The sequence below is a fragment of the Rutidosis leptorrhynchoides genome, chromosome 4 (genome assembly GCF_046630445.1).
Source record: "Rutidosis leptorrhynchoides isolate AG116_Rl617_1_P2 chromosome 4, CSIRO_AGI_Rlap_v1, whole genome shotgun sequence".
Lineage (NCBI taxonomy): Eukaryota > Viridiplantae > Streptophyta > Magnoliopsida > Asterales > Asteraceae > Rutidosis > Rutidosis leptorrhynchoides.
In genome coordinates this window covers 540459057-540478345 of record NC_092336.1, presented here as the reverse complement: position 1 = coordinate 540478345, position 19289 = coordinate 540459057, and the positions used below count along the sequence as shown (strand labels likewise).

At 36.1% G+C, this 19289-nt stretch overlaps 1 protein-coding gene across 1 annotated transcript; it reads left to right on the top strand.

Moving 5' to 3' along the window:
* The first annotated feature begins 10960 nt into the window (after positions 1 to 10960).
* On the top strand, positions 10961 to 11623 carry LOC139842621 (uncharacterized). The gene is made up of 2 exons (XM_071832741.1): positions 10961 to 11292; positions 11368 to 11623. The coding sequence occupies exons 1-2, from the start codon at positions 10961 to 10963 to the stop codon at positions 11621 to 11623; spliced, it is 588 nt and encodes a 195-aa protein (XP_071688842.1).
* Positions 11624 to 19289: the final 7666 nt, after the last annotated feature.

Sequence of the window (19289 nt, the reverse complement as noted above, 5' to 3'; positions counted from 1 at the left end):
ATAATCACTCGCTTACACTTACACCCTGCAAGTGGAACTAATGATAATTGGATTGAGGACTTTTGTTCTAACTCGTCTGTATCTTTGTATTCGTATTGTGTTCAAAGTATAAAAGTATGAAAAGTATATATACATGTGAAATGTATATAAGTATGTAATGTATATGTTTCTCAGCCCACGATTTAAAAGAATAAAAGTTGTTGAAAAGGTGGGACTATGATCTCACCTCGAGTGCACGAGTATAAAGGTACTTCAACAAGTAAACGTGTGCATGAAAGTTGCTTAGCCTTGACCTAAACAAGTAAGTTGTATCAATTAACCGGTTACGACACAAGGTCGGGTGAAATGTGTTCAATTAGTCCTATGGCTCGTTACGACTCGAAAAGTATAGCATGTGAATCACGTTGCCAAGTTTCATGCAAGAATCAAGTATAAAAGCATGTTAGAACGATTGTATAAAAGTTTGGTTAAGTTTGACTAAAAGTCAAACTTGGTCAAAGTCAACGAAAAAGTCAACGCGTTCGGGTCGGACCCCGAACTATTTTTCTGAGGTTTTTAATCATATATAAGCATGTTAGAACAAGTTACATGTGAATCGGAGGTCCATAGCATAGCAAACATTTTTCATAAAATGGAAAAGTTGGACAGAAGCTGGACGCGGCTTATGTCGCGCCGCGACCAGGGTTGCCGCGCCGCGGCCTTGGTCGTGGTCTGGTGTCAGTCAGTTACAAATGTTCAAGACTTGGTAAAACTTCAAACAAACGCAAAACGCAAACCGCAAACAATTAGAAGACGTATCTTATACCGTTGGAAAGCTCTTTTGACAAGGAACACAACTAAACACAAATCATCACACAAAAACATCATTTACAACAATCGAATTCTCGTCATGTGATCAATAAACTTTCATAATCAAAGTTTCAAGTTCTAAAAACGCATTTCATGATTCGGGCAACCAATTTACATGTACAATATGCCGTTTCGAAGGTAATCAAACACACATTGCAACCAAACACTTATCAACAACAATTCATGGCATTTGATGCACCAAAAGTTCATATAAAGCTTGTCAAACCCTAATCCAAGTTCATAAAATCACTAATCATGTTCTTGAAGTTTTCTTAATCAACCTATACATCAAAATGAAGCTAATGATGCTAGTAACACATTTAATACATGAACTATAACAATTAAACAGCTTTTAATCATCCAAAATCAAAGATTAAGCAAACCCACTTCAAAAACTCAAACTAGTTACTCAAAACAACAAATCGAGCAAACAAAACATATATTCATGTTACACACGAGCCATAGACACTAACTAACACAATTTCAAGTCAAAAACACGAATTTGAGAAATCTAGAGTTTTAGAAATGTTACCCAAAATCGATGAGGTTAGTATCAAATCGTAGAGGATGATGAGAGGATTAAGAATATGTAGTCGGATTTGTTGTGAGCTTCCTAGATCCAAATTAGATGATGAATTAGTGATTTGGTGTTTTGAGAGTAAAAATGGAAGAAAGGAAGAAATGGTTGGTGAAATGAATGGATAAGTGGTGGTGGTGGTGACTAGTTGCCAAATTTTGGCCAAGTGCCAAAATTAGTCCCTCAAGTTTCAAAGCGGGTGCGGGAATTTACCAAACGAATATTTTTAAAACGCTCGAGTAAACGGGTGACGTTGAAATTAAGCAGCAGGAATATTATGAACGTTTATCAACGGGACCACGGATTTAAATAACGAATATATTATTTAAAAAAAAAGACGGTGTTAAATTAAATTTAACGGAAAAACGCGGGATGTTACATTATCCACACCTCAAAAGAAATTTCGTCCCGAAATTTAGTTGGAAGTAGTAGTTGTCGAATCTTCTCCGAGATCTTGCGTTGACAATTCTACGGATGAGGGAAGGTACGTCCTTGGTATTTCAACGAACTTTGACGGTCGGGATCATGTGTTGTTTTAAAGTTTGGTTTCACGATTCACGGTTTCAACCGGTCCCCCTAGGAAGTGAAGTTTGTCATCGATAGTAAGCTCATCGGAAAGGAATAACAAGTTCTTGTTTCGCAAAACACGTCTTTAAGCTGATACATCGAATGTAGGATAAACGGAGACTCAAAATGAGTCGGAAAATCCAAACGGCTAGCAACGGGTCCAAAACACCCCAAGATTTCAAAAGGATCAAAACATCGCGGATTTAGCTTTCTACGTTTTCCGAAACGGGTTGCACTTATCAAGGTGCGACTCTAAGAATTTGCGGTTACCCAATTGGAATTCGAAAGGTTTACGTCTAACATCGGTATAGTTCTTGGTGATCACGAGTCGCGTTGGGTCTTGCTTGAATATGAATAAATTTTCTCGGTTGTACACGAATAAACTCGGGCCCGGTGAATTGATCATCGTTTACTTGGTTCGACAAAGGAGAATGACGTTTCCGATCACATGTGGTTTCAAAGGGTGTGACGTTAAAACTCGAATGAAAATCATTGCGGTACGAGGATTTGATTAAAGGCAAAGACGTTTCTCAAGAAAATTTGAAGTTGATAACACGAATTCGTATTATGGTTTTCAAGACTTAAATCGTATGTTTGTTCGGTCCGTCGGGTTGTGGATGGTACGCGGTACTCATGTCTAAACGCGGTCCCGAGGCTTTTTGTGAGGCACTCCAAAATCTAGAAGTGAAACGAGGATCTCGGTCCGAAACGGAGTACATTCCGTAAGGTATATTTGAACAAGTTTGTTAGGACAAGTTTCTCAAGAAAATTCGCGTCGCGAAAGATTTATCAGTTTCCAAAAACGTTCGTCGGGGCAAGTTCTCATCGGTTTCTGAAAAAAAAAAAAAAAAACGTTCGTCGGGACTATTCACCCTCGAGGTGAATACTAGTATAACGTGGAGAGTCTCTCCCTCCATTGAGAGTTTAGAGTAAAGATTTCCTGAACCGGAAGTACGAGTGTGATGAGAGAGAAGTTTCCGCCTCGGTGCGAGCATAACGAGTAAATCGTAATTAGTCAATAAGACTGTGCGAGGACGAGATAGTATACACGTGTAACATACGGTTGAAGTCGAGAGGAATCGGTAATTCATTCGGAAGCATAAGTACAGTTCGACAAAAGTCGAAGGGGTGTCCCCGGTATGGTTGTTATCAATATTCTCGGAGTTTTCGGATGTCCAAACATGAAAAGATGAAGTCATGTACATGGCACATGGTGGTGTTTAGGTTGATCGAGTCTAACCACCATCACGTGTCACTAGAACTTTGGTATGTCTTACCGTAATATAACCACGTTGATCGAGTGTCGTTATATTACGCTAACTCATACCTCCATCCCCACATCACTCTATAGATTCAAGTTCGTGTCATCGCGAAAATCTAAAATGAACAAAATGTAACGACGTCTCAAACGTGACTCGTATTAAATCGAAAGAATTAGTGCAACTATAAACAAGCGTTCCCCGAGGGAAGTGTATAAATGATTGTTCACGTCAATGTGGTTCGAGTCAGACAATAAGGTATTCAGGTATGAAAAGAGTAACGAGTAGCACGCAACCGTAGTGGTAATTGTTGATGACGATACTCACCTAGAGTAGTGATGGTAGTAACACCAAAAGTAGATAGTAAGAAACACCAGTGGGAAACCGATAGTAAGTTGAAACGGTGGCAAATAACAATCCGGGAGACAGAGTTCCCTAACAAGTGTGACTAATGAAGTCGTCGTCATCCATACGGGTATGAATCCTGAATTTACGCGTGTTACCAGAAAGTTGCAGAATACGAGTTCGTATGATGAAAACTTGGTACCATTAAGAAGTTTGCCTAAGAATGATTCGAGTATAATGCACAAGTAGTCAAGTAAGTGCTATCTATAGCAAATGTATGTCAGAATGCAAATGCTAACTATCCGGTTGTAGTCTAGACTCACTAATGCGTCCTAACGACTCTGTTAGACACACTAATGCACGTCCTAGTTCCCTACAACCAACGCTCTGATACCATCTGTAGCGACCCGACCAAAACCGTTATTGACGGCGCCGACTACTTAGGTCCCGTTACGTGGTCGTAGTCCCTATATGAGACTCGTTTGACCAAAATTATGTCGCATTCATTTGAAAAGTACAAGACTTACAAGTTTAGTTTACAAAACCGTTCGACAACAAGTCTAAGTTTACAAAAGTCATAAAGTATAAATGAAATAACTTGCGACATAATTAGTTTAAAAACACAGTTGCTATAAATAGCGTAAGTATGTAAACAAAAGTTTGAATCCAAAGGTGCTATCACTAGCGTATGTATGTATGTATCTTGACTCCAAGCAAATAATCAGAGTGTATGCATGTATGCTTGACCCCAAGCAAGTATGAGTGTACGCGGAAGCATGTATCAAATAGCCAAGTATGAACCTGAGAAACATATAGAAAACTGTCAACGAAAAACGTTGGTGAAATCATAGGTGTATTTGTAAACGTTATATTTTGAACCACAATAGTTTGTATAGATGATTATCCAAATCGTATTTATTCCGAAGAATGTAGTTTGTATTGCGAGCACCCAATTACCAAAGCTTAACTGAATCTTCCCTCTGAATTTTGAATATAGTGTTAGAACATACACTATGCACGTTGAAATTATATTTCATCCACTAACGGTAGCGAACCGTCTGAATGAGGGTTCGTTAAACCCGTATGGCCATACAACATAATCACTCGCTTACACTTACACCCTGCAAGTGGAACTAATGATAATTGGATTGAGGACTTTTGTTCTAACTCGTCTGTATCTTTGTATTCGTATTGTGTTCAAAGTATAAAAGTATGAAAAGTATATATATACATGTGAAATGTATATAAGTATGTAATGTATATGTTTCTCAGCCCACGATTTAAAAGAATAAAAGTTGTTGAAAAGGTGGGACTATGATCTCACCTCGAGTGCACGAGTATAAAGGTACTTCAACAAGTAAACGTGTGCATGAAAGTTGCTTAGCCTTGACCTAAACAAGTAAGTTGTATCAATTAACCGGTTACGACACAAGGTCGGGTGAAATGTGTTCAATTAGTCCTATGGCTCGTTACGACTCGAAAAGTATAGCATGTGAATCACGTTGCCAAGTTTCATGCAAGAATCAAGTATAAAAGCATGTTAGAACGATTGTATAAAAGTTTGGTTAAGTTTGACTAAAAGTCAAACTTGGTCAAAGTCAACGAAAAAGTCAACGCGTTCGGGTCGGACCCCGAACTATTTTTCTGAGGTTTTTAATCATATATAAGCATGTTAGAACAAGTTACATGTGAATCGGAGGTCCATAGCATAGCAAACATTTTTCATAAAATGGAAAAGTTGGACAGAAGCTGGACGCGGCTTATGTCGCGCCGCGACCAGGGTTGCCGCGCCGCGGCCTTGGTCGTGGTCTGGTGTCAGTCAGTTACAAATGTTCAAGACTTGGTAAAACTTCAAACAAACGCAAAACGCAAACCGCAAACAATTAGAAGACGTATCTTATACCGTTGGAAAGCTCTTTTGACAAGGAACACAACTAAACACAAATCATCACACAAAAACATCATTTACAACAATCGAATTCTCGTCATGTGATCAATAAACTTTCATAATCAAAGTTTCAAGTTCTAAAAACGCATTTCATGATTCGGGCAACCAATTTACATGTACAATATGCCGTTTCGAAGGTAATCAAACACACATTGCAACCAAACACTTATCAACAACAATTCATGGCATTTGATGCACCAAAAGTTCATATAAAGCTTGTCAAACCCTAATCCAAGTTCATAAAATCACTAATCATGTTCTTGAAGTTTTCTTAATCAACCTATACATCAAAATGAAGCTAATGATGCTAGTAACACATTTAATACATGAACTATAACAATTAAACAGCTTTTAATCATCCAAAATCAAAGATTAAGCAAACCCACTTCAAAAACTCAAACTAGTTACTCAAAACAACAAATCGAGCAAACAAAACATATATTCATGTTACACACGAGCCATAGACACTAACTAACACAATTTCAAGTCAAAAACACGAATTTGAGAAATCTAGAGTTTTAGAAATGTTACCCAAAATCGATGAGGTTAGTATCAAATCGTAGAGGATGATGAGAGGATTAAGAATATGTAGTCGGATTTGTTGTGAGCTTCCTAGATCCAAATTAGATGATGAATTAGTGATTTGGTGTTTTGAGAGTAAAAATGGAAGAAAGGAAGAAATGGTTGGTGAAATGAATGGATAAGTGGTGGTGGTGGTGACTAGTTGCCAAATTTTGGCCAAGTGCCAAAATTAGTCCCTCAAGTTTCAAAGCGGGTGCGGGAATTTACCAAACGAATATTTTTAAAACGCTCGAGTAAACGGGTGACGTTGAAATTAAGTAGCAGGAATATTATGAACGTTTATCAACGGGACCACGGATTTAAATAACGAAGATATTATTTAAAAAAAAAAGACGGTGTTAAATTAAATTTAACGGAAAAACGCGGGATGTTACAAGTCACTTGTACACCGCGCAACAATGGTTGTACACTGGTCTATATTCACGTGAACATTACTATTTACGATACTGTAGCAAAATTTTTTTTAAACAGATTTTTTCCCCATTTTTTCCTTTTTTGGTTTCCTTTTTATTTTTCTTCACCCGTAGCAAATATCTACTAGACAAAACATATGAATAGTACCGATATTTCTTTATAATTTGCAGCAGCAAATATCTACTAGGCAAAAAATATGAATAATACCGATTGTTTCCTTTATATTTTTCTCTACCCGTTGTAACAAATTTTTTTTTTTTTTTTGTTTCCTTTATATTTTTCTCCACCCGCAGAGATGCACCTATATTGTTAATTTAAAATAACATTTAAATCTTTGACATGTTATACCTTTTAGTTCGACTCGAGTTGCGCTTCAACGACATCATCGTTAAACTAAACGCAATAAAATACATTGAAAACCGAACCCCCGGCGCGAAGCGAGTGTAAACAACTAGTATTAACTGATAGACAAAAGTTATGAATATTAACTAGGGGCATTTTCGACTTTTCACCTTTTTTTTTAATTTTAACTAAATTTCATTTTACCAACAACGCCCCCCACACTTTTTTGAAAAATTCAAATCGACCCCCCAAACAGGGGGTAAAGTGTCAAATAACCATTTTCATAAAAAATCTTAAATAAACTCCACCCAAATATTCAACTGGTCATATCTTCTCGCTCGCAACGAGTTAAATTTTTCCGACACCATCGTTAAACTCGAAATAATTTTAGGAACACAATGTCACTAGCTATACGCAAAACGGACGTTTTTTAAAAAACGCTAAATATTTGGGGTACTTTTCATACACGTTGATTTTGCGTTAAATTTTTAAAAGTCGACAATTCCATAGCGAAACGCGGAGATGCACATATATTGTTAATTTAAAATAACATTTAAATCTCTCACGGGTTATACCTTTTAGTTCGACTCGAGTTGCGCTTCAACGACATCATCTTTAGCCACAAAATAATTTTACTAAACGCAATAAAATACATTGAAAACCGAACCCCCGGCGCGAAGCGAGGGTTCGATAACTAGTTACTACTAAAACACCCTGTAATTTTTTTTTAATAGAGCGGAAGTCATGAATTACTAAAATACCATTTATCTAAACATGCAACTTAATTATTACAAATCCAGTACTAATCATTTTATTACAAAACAGCCAGTGATACCTTAAACAAACATTAAATCAAAAGACTAAACATTAGAGTTGAGCTCGTCAAACATATTGTCTCCAGGTGAACACTCAACCCAAAACCCTACGTCAAAGCATAACCTGCAAGAGAGAAGGTGAGGAGTTAGCATAAGGCTAAGTGAATGGAACTATCTACAGATCTAGCATACAATAACAACTCATACAACATCAACAGTAGCAACAACAACATTGTTCTAGTTGGAGGAACGGCGGCCTAGCCTGGCACACGACCACTAGCTGATCAGGCTAGAGTCTACTGTTAGTCCTACCACTGAATCTCTAGTATAGTCATCCACACGCAGGTGTTGCGTCATTCAGCACCATACTCAACAAACAGTGGTCAACAAGACCCAACCTAACAAGTCGAAATTGACCTCCTTGAGTATGATCTAACAAGTCGAGATCCATCTCATGAGCGGAACCTAACAAGTCGAGGTTCGATCAACAAACAGAACCTTACAAGTCGAGGTTCTTTCAATTGTTGCACATACAACTAGTAACAACATATAATAACATGGCAACTAACAACTATATACAATGTAGCACGACTTGCTACTCTATGCTATACCCGAGGATAATTCCACTCACCAATTACCATCAAAACTTAATAGTCTAATGTCACCGAGTCTTCACATCCACTTTATCACCTGAGAATAATACGTACCAAGTTAGTAAACTTATCTCATTCACCTTTTATCAAACTAAACAGTTTCAATCATCAAACGATTCATCATAACAAAATCTAAAATATATATAAACTATATCCATTATAAATTTTAACATATAAACAACATATATCAAGATTTGATCACTACCCTATTAATTATCATAGCTAATAAAAACTAAATACCAATTCATATAATATAATTTTACACTTAGAATTATCTATTTTATCATATATAAATATCTCATATTCATATAAGTCGATATATATATATATATATATATATATATATATATATATATATATATATATATATATATATATATATATATAAAATTCATAAAAACCTCATTATTGTAACTAATAAAATTCATATAGTTACGTGGATATAGTTTTGATTAAGTGTAGGAGCTAGTAATCACCACAAGACTTGATTAAATCACAAAACTTAAAAGCTAAGAATTATAATTCAAAGTGTTTTGGTCTTACGCATATATATGTGTATGTGTGTGTGTGTGTGTGTGTATTATGAGACTAAATGAAATGGTGAATGAAAAATGAGAATGAAAGCATAAGTCAACAATTAAAAGCATGATAATATGTCATGTGTCCAAGTCTACCATAATAACATGCCATTTGTCCAAGTCTACCATGATAACATGCCATGAGTCCATGTCTACCATGATTACATGCCATGTGTCCAAGTCTACCATCCTATTTATTACAATTATATTTTAACAGGTATTTTACCCGTAATCTGAAACACAACGTACCTTGTTAAGCAGTCCTAACGAGGTCCAAATCACACAAACAGATATTTTATATGACCATCGTCACAAAGCGTGTTCATACGCCCACTTAATAAGTCCGAACTCACAACTTATTATCTCACTTTTCTATTTAATTTCTATCAAGTAACAATAATTTAAATATCATATTTAAATCATATAATTAAAATAATATTATTATTTCTACATTTTGTCTAGACAGTTAATCAGGGTGTTACAACTACTTAGGGCCTAATGGCCTTTTTTCTGTCTTGCTCTAGGCCTTTAAATTCTTAAGACCGGACCTGACTAATTTTACGATTGAATATCGAATTTATTATAAATTTTTATCTTTTTTATAAAATAAAAAAATGGATTCCGCGGGGCCTTTGGGTTGCGTATTCATAGTTAACAGAGCGTATTATAGGTATGTATATGTATTGAATATAGTCCGAGTTATTGAGCATTTTTTTAAGTGCCCGTTTCGCGTATAGTTAGTCCCGTTGTGTTCGTAAGATTTTTTTAAGTTGAACGGTGGGCTCGGAAAAATTTAACTCACACCGAGCGAGAAGATAGGGCCCGTTAAAAATTTGGGTGGAATTAATTTCCTTTATTTTAATAAAATTGTATATTTACACTTTTTACCCCTGAGAAAAATGTAAACTTGAGGGGTCGTTGTGTAAATTGAGGCAAAGGTGAGGGACCGAATGAACTGTGAGCGCAAACTCAAAACTACAATTCAAAAGTATTGAAACTACAAAAATCAAAAGTATTGAAACTACAAAAATTTAGGTGGCTTTTAGTATATAGGTATAATATAATATAATATAATATAATATAATATAATAATATAATATAATGAGAATATAAGAGGTAGCAACGAGTACTTAATATCAGTGGCAACGGGTCAAGTATTGGCCAGTATAGTAATCTTAGCCAATAATTTGATTAAGGAAACTCATCTTAAACTTGGATTCATACCTGACAGTTTCTTAACTTAATTACTTAGGCTAACGGGTTTTTCACGAATATTCCCCATTATGTTTTAAAAATTTAATATACAAATACATATATTATTAATTTATAAATATAGTGTATATTATGAATATCAATTTTACATGCCTTATTAACAAGAGCACACGGTATCCGCTTAATTTTTTCGCTGTCCCTATTAATCGACGCTGGGAATCGACGGTCGCCGGGCACCGCGACGACGTCGATCCTAGCGTCGATCTCCAATTTCGCTGAACCGACGGTGACAAAATCTAGCCGTTTGAGTTTGATTTTTAAAAAACTAGCCGTTTAATGGCTAGTTTATTTTTTTTTCTTATAAATACCACAATTTTTTCCTCATTTTTCACACACAACTTTATATTTATTTTTCATTTTCTCTCTAAAATATTCAAATTATTTACCATTCAACACAATCTTTTTATCTTATTTTTTCACAAAATGTCGTCTTCTTCGAGTTCTTCCAGCGACTCGTTCACAAACTATACACTAAACGTACTTGAAGATTTATCTAAATAAGATGAAGTTAACTCACGTTGTTATATACGTCGAGATCATTATAGAGCACACGAACGTTTGATGGACAATTATTTTAACGAGGGTTGCAAATATACGGATGATAATTTCAAAAGAAGATTTCGAATGCGGCGACGTGTTTTTCTTATGATTTTGAATGATATTCTAAGCTACGCAGCAAATCCATTGCTGTATTATTTTAGATGGTTTCATCGAAGACAAGATTCACGTGGTACGTGGAGTATTAGCCCACATTTGAAGATGACAGCCGTACTACGTCAGCTAGCATACGGTTATACACCGGATGCGTTGGATGAGTATCTTCAAATGTCTGAACGAGTTGGACGGGAATCTCTACACAACTTTTGTAAGTGTATCATTGATTTGTATGCTAATGTCTATCTAAGAGAGCCTATGTTGCATGACATTCATCGTTTGTATGAAGGTCATATAAGGATTCATGGTTTTCCGGGCATGTTAGGTAGTATATATTGTATGCACTGGGCATGGGCAAAATGTCCGGTTGCGTGGAGAGGGCAGTATATGCGAGGCGATCACAGTCACCCAACTATTATGCTTGAAGCAGTCGCCTCGTATAATAATTGAATTTGGCATGCGTATTTTGGCGTGGTGTGTTCAAACAACGATATTAATGTGCTAAACACTAGTGATTTGTTCAACTCAATGCTTAATGAGGAAATGCCCGATGTTCCTTATCACATAAACGGTGTTCAATACAGAAGAGGGTACTATTTAGCTGACGGTATTTACCCAACATGGGCGGCATTTGTTAAGGGATTTTCAAGTGTCGTTGACAAAAAACGTTCTTACTTTACAAAGAAACAAGCGGGCGCTCGCAAAGATGTTGAAAGAACTTTTGGGATCCTACAAGGTCGTTGGTATATTCTTCAGCAACCCGCATGATCTTACGAGGTGAATATAATGAGACAACTAATGTACATGTGCATCGTAATAATCATTATCGAAGACAATGGATACAACCTTGCTGAGAATGATTGGGTAGTTGAGCCCGTTCAACATATACAACGTACTTGGATCGATAGGTGCGATGCTCAGAACAAGAGAGTTACGTGATAGAGAAGCGCATGAAGGCTTAGATCAGATTTGGTCGAACATTTGTGGGATCTTCGAGACGACTTATGAATTTTATGAGACGAATTATTACGTTATCTAGTTTATTTTATGTATGCTTTGAATAAATGTAATTTAGTTTATTTTATGAATTTTAATAAATGTAATGTAGTTTATTTTATAAATTTCACTTTGTTATTTTGTTTTTATTTTATTAAATTAATTTAGATACAATATTAAAAATCAATTAAAAAAATGGACACTGAAATGGACCCTGTGGACACCTCCACCTTATACACCGTCAGTCAATTTCGGTGTCCAAAATGGACACTGAGAAATGGACATGGACACCTTGTGCTCTTATTAACAATAAATATACATATGTTATCGATTAATGTATGTATATTACTACATATATGTCGGTAAGCATAAATTATTTTCACCGGGTGCAATTTTTTTAAAGCGTATCAACTTTTTTCGGGTAAAATATGGAGTGTTTTGACAAATTATGGAAGCTTTTGGACAAAATATGGATGTTTGTGAAAAAAAATATAGAGACTTTTGGACAAAATATGGAGGTTTTGGGGGCAAAATATGAAGACTTTTGGGCAAAAAAAATCTACTAGGGGCAAAATCGAAAAAACCAAAATTTTTACACTAAAATTACAAATCCACTAGGCGCGGGTGCCCTCCTCGGTCCTATCAGATTTTTGCCCATGTACGTATATATTATTACTTACTAGTTAATACACATAATTTTATTAGAACAACAATATAACTGCTATTCCCTCCGTCTCATAATAAGAGCTCTATTTTGACTTTCAAACTCTTTATTTCTCAACTTTGAATTTAAATATATTTATATATAATATTTGATTAAAATTATATTAGTGGATTGAGTTTTAAATGTTCATTTTGCTGCTATCAGTTTCATTAACTATTTTGGGTAAAGAGTTTTACCCGGTAAATATTATTTATAAAAAATAATAAAAAGAAACAATGAAGAACAAACGACTACAGGTGAGCCCTGAAGCCTCACAGAAAACCACCAACCTAGCTAGACCCTATCCTACACAAGCAAAGAACCTAGCACAAGCAAAAAACAAAACACCGACACCCCTCCAACCAGCCCGACTTCATCCCAAATGTAGTCGAGGCTTTATTATTATTTTTTCCTGCCATAAACAAGGCTGTTTCATTATCCTCAAGTTCAACATCACTCAGTTCATCAACTAGCTTAAAAGAATCATCTAAGTGCATCGAAAGCATTGTGAACCTTTACTTGAGCCCCCTTACTAGAACCAATATGACTTGTTTGATCCTTTTTATTAGTACCCATCGTCTTCTCCTTTTGCTCAGAACCCGTCTTCAGCCTATACACCACTTTGGTCTTTTGTTTACCCACACTAAATCCTACTTTCGCATGCTGCAAGTCCCCATGGTTATTATTGTTAGTCGCGTGACCTTTCCCTTGCTTCTTCCGGACTTCTTGGAAACCATCCACGAGTTTTGGCTCCATCACTTTTTCTTGTATATTTTTCGGACATTGATCATTTGTGTGATCAGACACTTCACAATCAGAACATCTCGGCGGTTTCCATTCGTACTCTACCCTAACCATATCCATAGTCATCCCATTCCCTTCAAGCTGAGGAGTGGCTACACGTAAACTATCTTTTAATTCCATTTTAGCTTAAACTTCTATCATATCCTTCACATAGTTTGGTCGACCCGATGATTCCACACACATTGTGCTTGTATACGAGTCCAACATTATTGGAGTCCCTAGTTTGAAAGTAATAACACTCAAACCATCTTCAGTAAACCCAGTTAAGGGCACATCATGCATCTTAATCCGCACCGGAATATTAGAAAGTTCCTCCTTGGACAGAGATACATTTGGAGACCATTGATTCAGAATATTAGGCACGCTCCGAATTATCCAAGGACCATTCTCAAGTACATCTAACATCCCTTTGTTTGACGTGAATTTAAAGAAAAAGAATCATTTACCATTCATCATCACCTTCTCAATACCATACTTCCTCCATGCATTTAAAACATAACTTTGCATAACAGGAAAAGCCATACGCTTGCCAAGAACGTAATCGTATAGAGTAGTACTATACCGGGTTGTCACTTCTTCTACTGACGATAAAGGAATAACCACATCCACATCATTATCCAAGATATCATCACAAACAAGTTTACTAAAATTAACCTTGCGAGTACCGCTTGACTTTGCTGTCATATTCAGGTAAGTCTGATCCTTATGATGCCCATCATCTTTCTTCACATTGTAAGACTGATTAAGAGTAGGGAACTCGTACTCAGGTAGTTGATCTTGCGGCTGACCGGGCAATGCACGATTAGGAGATACATGACTTTCATTCACCCGAATATCTTGAGCATCTGACTCCATGGAATTAGAACTATCATCATGCTCAATAGTTACAGTCTTTCCATTTGATTCCTTAACCAATTTATCCTCTTTATTACTCATATCACCCAGATTAAGGAACTCATCTTTATTCAATGGTGATTACTTTGGATTAATATTACAGCCACCATCTTCCTCCTCCTCCTCAGATTCATGGCTTGCCGTATGAACGCTAGCTAGATCTCGAGCGTCTTGAATATGTTGCGGTGTCTTCACGGCCTGCTCCTTCTTAATAGTATCCCCCATGTTAATAGAATGGTCCAACAAATCACTGTTAGAGTCATCTGATTCATTGATATCGTCTTTAGATTCCACTCCAATTGTTCTACTTTGCAACACCCGAGTCTGAGTTTCGGACCTTGTTTGAAAGAGTTATTCGAGGTCAAAGTTTAAAAGAAAGATTTTGAAAAGTCAAAACATTACGCTTATCATGGGACGGATGAAGTATTTTTTGTTGTAGTTAAAACGGATCGGGTATATGGAATTCAAATCATTATTCACGTATATGGGCAATATGCGGGTTTGTATCTAAAATCGTCACCGTATTCAAACCTAAGTAGGTAAAACCATCTACATGCTCGGCCTTAAACCTGTTGTGACGCCCCGTATAAAACCATCATGTACGGATCATCAACAACAGGATCATTACAAGGTCAAACACTATATGCTGTTTAAAAACCAGTTTTGCATTCATGAAAATATAGCGTTTTACAAAAGATAGCATGCTTCCTATGAATAGAAGCATTAACATAAGTATGTGACCCAAAGATCGTTACAAAGCCATTGTTTGAAAATAACATAAGTTACGAATGTAAAATAAAAGTTCCATGAGTGAGACATCTCTAAGTAATGCAGCGGAAATCTAACACAGCAGGTCCGTAACAGCAAGTCTATAACACCAAGACAGCAAGTCTAACAGCGGAAGCAACAACGTCTAAGCACCTGAGAAATACACGATTAAAAATTCAACACGAATGTTGGTGAGCTATAGTTTGTAATCAATAAAGTAATGTAGACCACGAGATTTCAGTGTTTCAAAACAGTATGAACAATATATGCTTAACCGTGGGCACCCGGTAACTAAACTTAACAAGTAGTATATCACCCCCTAAAAGTGCACTTGGCGAGTGCGTTTGTCCTCGAAGTATTAAACACCCGTTGAATGATAGCGCGACTAGCCCGAGTGGGGATGTCAAACCCTATGGATCCATATCTAAGATTCGCGTTCACGGTTCAGAAACCAATGATTAAACGTTACCGAGCTAAGGGGAATCTTTGCGTCGTTATGTTACCCACTCATATATAAAGTTTAAGTACTCGTGTCTAGTATGTAAAACGTAAAAAGCGCATGTATTCTCAGTCCCAAAAATAGTAAAAGTAGTAAGGGATGCTATAACTCACAGTGAATAAGCAGTAAAAGTCGATACGAAAAGTATGCAAGTAGTAAGTCGGTCCGAAAAGGTCATCAACCTAAGTCAAAGGTCACTAAGTCAGTATGTTGTCCCCATAAGTTTAAAAATTTAAGTTTAAGTGTCATCATCATCATCATCATCATCATCATCATCATCATCATCATCATCATTCATCAAAGCTAAAGTAAGAATAGAGATCGAAACAATAGGCTGACTTTGGACAGCTGTTACGACCTCTTTACAAATTGAAAAGATGCGTAGTCAGTGGCCATGGCTTCGTATATGAGTCCTCTAACCGCTGTCCAATTTTCAGAACCTAACTCGACGTCTTTTGACCGTGGTGACGGTTTAAGTGCGAGTAGGTCAGAAATTTCAGCACGACGTTACAAAGGCGTAGTGATTTTCGAAAGGCTATAAATCCTAAACCGTATATCGGATTTAGGTGAGTCTTAAACGAAAAGTCATCTACTCGAAACGAAATATCTGAAAATAAATTTTCCAGAAGCCCAAAAAGTCTGATCAGACCCCGAAAAACAGTAAACAAGTGCTCCGGTGGGATTGTTGGTGCTTGATGCTCATCACGGTTCTCATCCTTGATGCTTGTAGCTTCAAGAGTACAACTCATTGATGTGTTAGCATCACTTTGACCAAGATTCAACCATCAACACACAAAATGTCAAGACTAAGTAAGAATTCAACTCACTTAAGAGTTTTAGAAGGATGATGAACCAAGGTTACATCATATTCTTAGTCTTAACACAAACACAAATTCTATCTACAATAAAAGCTACAAACTTTCATTCAATCAAACAAACAAGACATAAATTTGATCAAACAAAGTAATGGAACCCTAAGCTAGAGAGCTTAGATCCTTTTCACAAAAGTTATGAGATTACAAAGCTAGAAAGCTTGAATCTTTTATGTTCTTGAAGATCTTGAAAGCATAAAGCTAGATCTTCAAGTTTCATGAAGACCATAAACACAAGTTTTGATCTTTATAACAAAATAAAGAGACCATAAGCTAGAAAGCTTAGATCTAACAAAAGTAATGAAGATTAAAAGCTAGAAAGCTTGAATCTTGAATGTTCTTGAAGATCTTGAAAGCATAAAGCTAGATCTTCAAGTTTCATGAAGACCACAAACACAAGTTTTGATCTTTACAACAAAATAAAGAGATCATAAGCTATGAAGCTTAGATCTAACAAAATAAGTAAAGATTCAAAGCTAGAAAGCTTGAATCTTCCATGTTCTTGAAGGATTCAAATCCAAGTTTGAATCTACAAGATATAACAAGATCAAAAAGCTAAAGAGCTTGATCTTACAAGAATGATGATGATGTCGTGTATAAGAAGAAGAAAAGAAGAGAAATAAAACTTAAAACTTACAATTTTTTAGAGTGGGAAAGACTAGAGAGAAAATAAGAGAGTAAGTGTGTGTAAATTGTGAATGAGATCAAGTGTGAAATGGTAGGAAATGGCATGGTATCTATAGGAGATGGGGGTGGTGGGGAGGCCCTTAGGCCATCGGTCATGGGGGGACAAATGGGGGGACAACTTTTGCTTTTTGGTTAATGGTGGTCTAAAGTTGGTACTTATGTTGGGATCCCATGCAACATTAGTGATAATGGTTAACAAAAATGCTAGTATGTTGGCTCTTATAAATGGGCATTTGTCTTACATATAAATGGGTCATAATCCATTAATAATTGGGCTAATTAAATAGTCCACTAGCTAGAGTAAGGAGGGCTAAAGTCCAACAAGGTAGAAAGTCCAACTAGACTAACTAGTGTGTTCTAGTGAATTACTAAGCGTAATTAAGCATCCAAAAACCCATGTAATTGTTATCATAAAATAACAATTAGTATTTGGTAGTCATAATATTCCGATTATGACCAAAGTTAAACGTGTACCGACAAACATAGCTCGTTCTAAACGTCAAGTGACACTAACGGTCATAAAAGCTTTCGGGGATCAAGTTAAGTAACCTACGTACTTAAAGACACGTTTTAACCTATAAACGAAATTAATCAATCACGTATTAAGATCCCAAAATATAATAGCTCGATACGCACAAATACGCAGTTACGCGAAAGCACAAAGCACATAAGCAAGTCGAAAAATCCGGGTCGTTACAACTGTAAACTCGAACTCAAACCCAACCAAAAAATATCGAATTTTGAATTTTCTTACTGTCTACGTACTTCTTTTGTTATCATTATAGATTTATTTATTTAAAAAAACTAGAACTTTTGTAATAATTCGGGGACAATCATCGAAAAGATGAAACCTCGAAACAAATACAACACAAGCCATAGAGGCTAAACAAACAAAAGCCACATAAACTATAACTACAACAAAGAAAAAACACAACGAAACTGACGCAAAAAACTAATGACCAAACGACGAAACATAAAGAAAAAAATACACCCCAACTACAACAAACCGAAAAAATGTATGCACAACCGAAAGGACTAACAACTTCAAATCCCTTGACATTGAAATTCCCCAATTCCTCTCCATGAATCTTTCGGGCCCTCGGGTTATTCTTTAGTTTTTGTTTTAGTTTTGAAATCGTGCTCGAGTTAATCCGTTTCCCTTCTACCTAAACATGTTTGAGATCTCTTCTTGCCTCGTCGAAGAAATTAGCATCCTTGTTTGACGTAGAACCGCCGATGTCATCGCTATGATTTACCGCTGAAGAAACAAAGTTATTCTTTAAAATGCAAGAGCCCGAATTCAATACACCTGGCCCAACATGATCAATACCTACAGGCCCCTCAGTGTCTTTATGAGTCTTCAAGCCCAAACTATCCCCTAATTCACCATCACACAAGACGATTGCAGGCTCACCATCACGAAAAACACATCCTACTCGATCAGTTTACAAGATTTCTCCCCCGAAACAGGTAGCACGAATTTAGACGGATTAGCTTCAACGTCGGCCTGAACGTCACTCCCCGGAGAAGAAACCTCTACGTGGATAGCTCCAACCTTATATCCGGAGCACCCCAATCCAACTTGATACGTCGATAAGTGGTTTTCGTTCTCATAGATCGGAGCAACCTAATCTTTAACCGGAGTCACTACAAGATCAGACTCAATCGGTTCCATCCCACCAATATTAATCTCAACATTATCTAACCCACTCAAAACCGATTCACCACACAAAAGTAGCAACGACTAGGTCATTTATGAAATTTAGTATGCATAAATAATTGCCATTGTCAATGTCATTATTATTTACTATTTACTATTATAAAAAGCAAATAATATTATTGATGAAGATATTCGAATACATGATATTTAGAGTAGGAATTTCTTCCTATGATAATGCATCATCAAAGTTTTAACGAAGCTATACCTATTTATTACGAGAAGTAACACGAATAGCAGCAGATTGCAGTAGCTAGCGCAAAAATTACAATCTCTCTACTTATTAAAAGAGGAGCAAAATAATGAAATAGTTTTTCATTTCAACTCTTAAAAATCTAATCCTAACCATTAGATTGAAATAAGTTAGCCTCATCTAACCATTCATTCAAAATCTAAAAATTTATTACTAATCATTTTTAGGCTTCATAATTCAATGTCTAATCTACCCTTAAAACAAAACAAATTTACAACATTTAAAATTTAAATACTATTCT

What these genes read in the sequence shown, in the direction of transcription:
- LOC139842621 (XM_071832741.1), top strand. Translation starts at nt 10,961, where the DNA reads ATGACAGCCGTACTACGTCAGCTAGCATACGGTTATACACCGGATGCG. An exon ending in ATGCTTGAAGCAGTCGCCTC is followed by an intron (nt 11,293 to 11,367) that starts GTATAATAATTG and finishes GCTAAACACTAG; the next exon opens with TGATTTGTTCAACTCAATGC.